This window comes from Trypanosoma conorhini, assembly GCF_003719485.1.
Source record: "Trypanosoma conorhini strain 025E chromosome Unknown Tco_14.4_contig_00621, whole genome shotgun sequence".
NCBI lineage: Eukaryota > Euglenozoa > Kinetoplastea > Trypanosomatida > Trypanosomatidae > Trypanosoma > Trypanosoma conorhini.
This window is the reverse complement of record NW_021704706.1, coordinates 1-4,714: the sequence shown is the minus strand read 5'-3', so window position 1 is coordinate 4,714 and position 4,714 is coordinate 1. Positions and strand designations below refer to the sequence as shown.

The 4,714-nt window shown below is 61.4% G+C and overlaps 4 protein-coding genes across 4 annotated transcripts, besides 1 other annotated feature; 3 read left to right on the top strand and 1 right to left on the bottom strand.

Moving 5' to 3' along the window:
• Positions 1-19: a microsatellite.
• A 295-nt stretch (positions 20-314) lies between these two features.
• On the top strand, positions 315-1,634 carry Tco025E_07717 (uncharacterized protein; the record flags this gene model as incomplete). The annotated part of the gene is made up of 1 exon (XM_029374576.1): positions 315-1,634. The coding sequence occupies one exon, from the start codon at positions 315-317 to the stop codon at positions 1,632-1,634; it is 1,320 nt and encodes a 439-aa protein (XP_029225336.1).
• Positions 1,635-2,077: 443 nt separating this feature from the next.
• Tco025E_07716 (clathrin coat assembly protein AP19) lies at positions 2,078-2,908 on the top strand (the record flags this gene model as incomplete). The annotated part of the gene is made up of 1 exon (XM_029374575.1): positions 2,078-2,908. The coding sequence occupies one exon, from the start codon at positions 2,078-2,080 to the stop codon at positions 2,906-2,908; it is 831 nt and encodes a 276-aa protein (XP_029225335.1).
• Positions 2,909-2,999: 91 nt separating this feature from the next.
• Positions 3,000-3,707, top strand: Tco025E_07715 (uncharacterized protein; the record flags this gene model as incomplete). The annotated part of the gene is made up of 1 exon (XM_029374574.1): positions 3,000-3,707. The coding sequence occupies one exon, from the start codon at positions 3,000-3,002 to the stop codon at positions 3,705-3,707; it is 708 nt and encodes a 235-aa protein (XP_029225334.1).
• A 312-nt stretch (positions 3,708-4,019) lies between these two features.
• On the bottom strand, positions 4,020-4,714 carry Tco025E_07714 (receptor-type adenylate cyclase; the record flags this gene model as incomplete). Its single annotated transcript, XM_029374573.1, has 1 exon — positions 4,020-4,714. A coding segment is annotated over one exon (695 nt), but the record flags the coding sequence as incomplete, so codon positions are not given.

Below are 4,714 nucleotides of genomic sequence, written 5' to 3'. Positions count from 1 at the left end.
TCTCTCTCTCTCTCTCTCTNTNTTTTCTTTTTTCTTTTGGTTTTGCGTGTTCGCTCATTCATACATTCATTTGGACTTGACCTCGCCATGGTTACTTTCGCCCACTGCTTGGTGCGCCTGTAGCCCATAACTGCGTGTTCGTGAGAGCGGGGCTTGCTGCGTCCTTCTTGTGTGCTGGGAGTCGTGTACCCCGTTTGCCTGATGTGCCTTCTGTCCGCTGCGTCTCTTGCCATCGGAAGGAAAGGGGGGCCCCGCGTCCTGCGTGCCGCTCAGTTAGTGCTGGCTGCTGGCGCGGGGGAAAAGAGCGGCGCACCATGTGGAGCAGGCGGGCTGCTGCTTCCCTTTGCCGCCCGTCTCTGAGGCAGGCCCGCCGGCTGATGTCGTCTTCGTCGTCGTCGTCGTCCTTCCAATTTCCAGAGAACCATCAGCGGTGCCATCGCCTTGTGGCTACCGCACGTGAAACCGCGACGGCAAGTTTAGGGTGCAGCAGCGGCGGCAGCAATGGCAGCCTAGCCTACCCGTGGGTGTGGAATGAGACAGAGAACTGGTGCAGTCTCTGTCGTGAGCCGCACAACGGGTGGAACGACCACCGCGGGAAGCGCGACCACATCTGCCTTGAGATGTTCTACAATGCGCTTGTACAGTACAGCAGGCAGTGGACACCAGCAACGTTGTGGTGGGAAATAGAGAAGTGTACATTGCTGCGGCGCTCCTCTTCGGATGCACCGTGCCTCTCTCCAGATTTTACGCATGAACTTTTCGGCGAATCGTATCTTGATTATGTGCATGCCCCAACCGCAGGAAAAGGCAACCTTAGTGCCCTCATGAAGTACTATGATCGAGCCGAGCACTATGGGCGCAGGTTGGAGCTCTATGCATGTATTCAGCATCTTATTGAGAATGGTATTGTGCGTACGGATCGAGCAGCACTCAGCGGGGGGTCGTCCTTTCATGGGTCTCTGGTGACATTTAAGGAGCTTTTTCCGAATCTTGTGAATATGTTTCCTTACGCGGATGCCAAGGAGATTTCCGCCTTGACACAAATGATTGCATCAACCTACAACGGCGAGACGGTCTTTGATTTGTGCAATTTCCGGGGCTTGGTTCCTTGGGAACAGGGAAATGAGGCAGCGATGGCAAAGGGCCAAGTTTCGCCGTCCACCGGGGAACTCCAGGGTGACGCGATTCCCGATAGTGCTATGGGAGAGTACTCGTATCACTGGAAGGGCGTGTTCTGTCGCGGGGTGATGGGTCAGCTGCGGTGGGCGTTGGAGACCGACAGCGTGGCTTGCCCTCTGCAACCAGGGGAAGGGAAGACGGGTGGGGTGTTTAGCGAGGAGTACTGGCAGGTTCTCGCAGAGCACACGTGCCGTGCGCTTCTCGCAGAAATGGTCTTCTGCCGCGTTTCGGAGTACGTTGTGCGGGTGGAGGGAGTGTGGCGACAGCGCGGCCAAGAGGTGGTGCGGGGCCCGACCGCGGCGGGGTGCCAAGGTGGGGACGACGCGCTGTCGAAGTTGGCGTCAAACTGGGGCATGCTCAAGTACATGGATGACCACTTCTACGAGCCCTCCTTTGGAAGCCGTCTGCCAAACGATGGCGTGCCGAGGGGGAGGCGGGGGCAAGTGAAGGGATGAGCGGGGAGGGGGGGGGGTTCCTTCTTTCCAAACACAGAGGCGGTGACGAGGGTGCGGGGGAGGGAGCAGGGTTTGTGTGCGATGGCGGGCCGTTTGCCGTGACTTGGCGAGCGTGAACGGGTGTGTGTGTGGGTGTGTCCGCAGAGGAGAAAGGATAAAGGACAGATAAAAAAAAAGAATGAATGAATGCAACTGTGTGTCTTTGCAAGGAGGCGCTTTTCCAAGCGAAACTGCTCCACGTGGCGCGAGGACCCGTCCCCGCAACTTTTGGAGGACAATGGGGACAGTTGCTGCCGTGAGAGGAGTATTGCTAACGCACATTATACCATGTCTTCCCACGAGAGAAGGATGTGGAGTGAGACGAGGCTGGGGAGGAGAGGGGTGGGGGGACGTGTGACTGTTTTTATTCTTCTTTCTTTGTATTAGAAACGCGTGTGTGCGCAATGAGAACGCTTGCCAACAGTCTAGGCCGAAGCCTCGTCGTGTCTGTCTCCCTCTTTCTCTCTGCGTCTCCAGAACCCTGTGTCCGCTTTTTCGTTCTTGTTGTCGTCGTCTCCCCCCCCCCTTCCTCTCGCTGCGTGGTTGGTTTTCCTCGTGGCGCGCATGCCGCCCCTCAGCGGAGCCGAAGGGTCAAGACTAGAAGTCTGATTCCGCCGCCTCACCGGAAAGCTGAGAGGCAGGAGAACGAGGGAGAGAAAGGCAGAAGCTGTAAACCGAGGTGTCGCGTGGCATTCTTTAGCGAGGAGGCGGGGGCCTCTGACACGTCGCTCATGATAAAATACCTGCTACTTATCAGCCGCCAGGGCAAGCTGCGCCTGGCCAAGTGGTACGTTGCGTATTCCAAGAAGGAAAAGGCCAAGATTGTGCGGGAGGTGTGTCAACTCGCCCTGGGTCGATCTATGCGGTTTTCCAATGTGGTGGAACACAGAGGCAGCAAGTACATTTGTCGTCGTTACGCCTCCCTTTACTTTGTCGCTTCCATCGACAGCGATGATAACGAACTGACCGCGCTGGAGATCATTCACCACTTTGTGGAGATACTAGATCGCTACTTTGGCAACGTCTGCGAACTCGACCTCATCTTTAACTTTCATCGCGCCTACTTTGTGTTGGACGAGGTGATGTTGGGCGGCGAATTGGAGGATAGCAGCAAACGCGCGGTCCTAAAGTATGTTCAGGTGCACGACAGCGTCTCGGAGGAGAGCGAACAGTCCGGACCAAACGGGGCGGCGGCGGCTTTGGCGGCAACCGTCGGCGCGTTCAAAATTTCGTAGGCCGCCGGAGTGAAGAAGGAATATGAAAGAAGAGAATAAGAGGAGGGAAAGGGGGAAAGAAAAACAAACAAACACGGCTATATTTTTACGGATGCGTTTATGCATTCCCTCTTTGCTATTGTTATTTTTCTTTCTTTTCCTTTTTGCCGCGCTTCCGCCGCGAAAGACGCGCAGCGAGGCGGGGCGCATCTCCGGGCGCGGCCGCCATCTCTTTTTTCCCTTCTCCCTCTTTTTTCGCTTCGGCTTCTCCGGTCGGTTGCAGGTCGCGCGCCGCTTGTTGGCCGCCGCCACATACGCGGCGCGTTCGCGTGGGCAGCAGGCGCAGGAGGCGCTGCCGCGACGGCGGCTTGCGGCGAAAAGGTCCCGCCGCCGGCGCGACCGCGGCCCCTCCTCGAGGCACCAAACCCTGAATAATCCTGCTGCCACTCCCCCACAGCCGACCTCGCGGCGCACCCTTTCTTTTTTTTCTCTTCTCGAAGTTCTGGCGAGGCGCTGCCGGCCAAAGGGCACTCGAAGGGTAAGGGCAAGAGGACTGTGCGGAAGGGCTCCGAAGGCGAGGGAACGGGCCCGATACGGCTGGTGGCGCTTATGGCGGACGCGCCCCAGCAGCCGGCCCGCGGCGAGGGACCGCGGGAAACGGCCGGCGGCGAAGGGGCGCCGCGCGTTCTCGACTTTCCGCGGGGAGCTAGCGCTGGATTTGCCGACGCCGTGCGCGGGTCGCGGGCGCTCGGCGCGACGAGCGGTCCTCCGAGCGGCACCGGCCTGCGAAGATGGATCAGGCGAGCGTGGGGAGCCCTGAGTAGAACAAGCGAGGGGGAGGAGCCGCCGGACGGCGGCCGCAATCCAGGCTGAGGGCCGCCATCGCCACGCAACCACCCGCGTTAATCGCGTTCATGGTTGTTGTTGTTGCCTTCGCGGCGGGCCCCTCTGGCGCTGTCGACGAGGCCGCGCCACCGGCCGCAGGGCGGGTCTGGAAAACCTCCGGCCCGGCGACTTACAGAGCACCGAACGAAGCGGCCGCCGGCCGCGATCACGCCGTCGCGGGGGCGGCCCCAGGGCTCCCTTTTTTTTTATTCTTTGCCGGCTTCCCTCCGGAGACGCGAGCTTCCGCTTAATTCCGCTTCTTCTTTCCGCCTGCCTCGCCGTAGCGGCGTGTGCCGAGGCTCTCGAGGCCCCTCGCCGGAATTTCCGGACGCCGTCGGCGCGAAGGTGACGCCGTCGGCGCGACTCGGCCGCCGCAAAAAAAAAGATCAGAGAAGGGCCACGAAAAGCTATGGCTCCCCCGCCCCGCCGCCTTCTTTTTTGCCGCGCCGCCGGCGCGACGTCGGCGCCGCGGGGGCACCGGCCGGCCGCGCGAGGCGCGCCGGCCTCTCCGACGCTCGACGTGGTGGACGCGGAGGCCTCTCCGCCGGCGTCGGGCCACGGCGCCAAACGGTCGAGACGCAGCGCGGCGAAGGTGCGGCCCGGGGACGGCGTCCAGCTGGCACATCTCCACCGGCCTCGGCACCCCGCGCAGCGCCACCGCGCCCAGCGCACTCACCTCCAACTGCTCCCGCTCGTTTGTGCTCAGCGACATGTACGCCGCACGCGTCAGCAGCGCCTGCCCGCCGTTCCCCACGGCCCCCGTGCGCGCCGCCATGTTCGCCGTGTCGCCGTAGTAGTCGTACCCCTTCGTCGCCTCGTCGCGCCGGATGTCGCACAGCCCGGTGTGCACCCCGACACGCACCCGCAGGCCGTTCCAGTGCTGCCGGTACACCGCGGCGTCCAGGCGCGCCGTCGGCGGCACGTACTCCTCCGCGTCCTCCT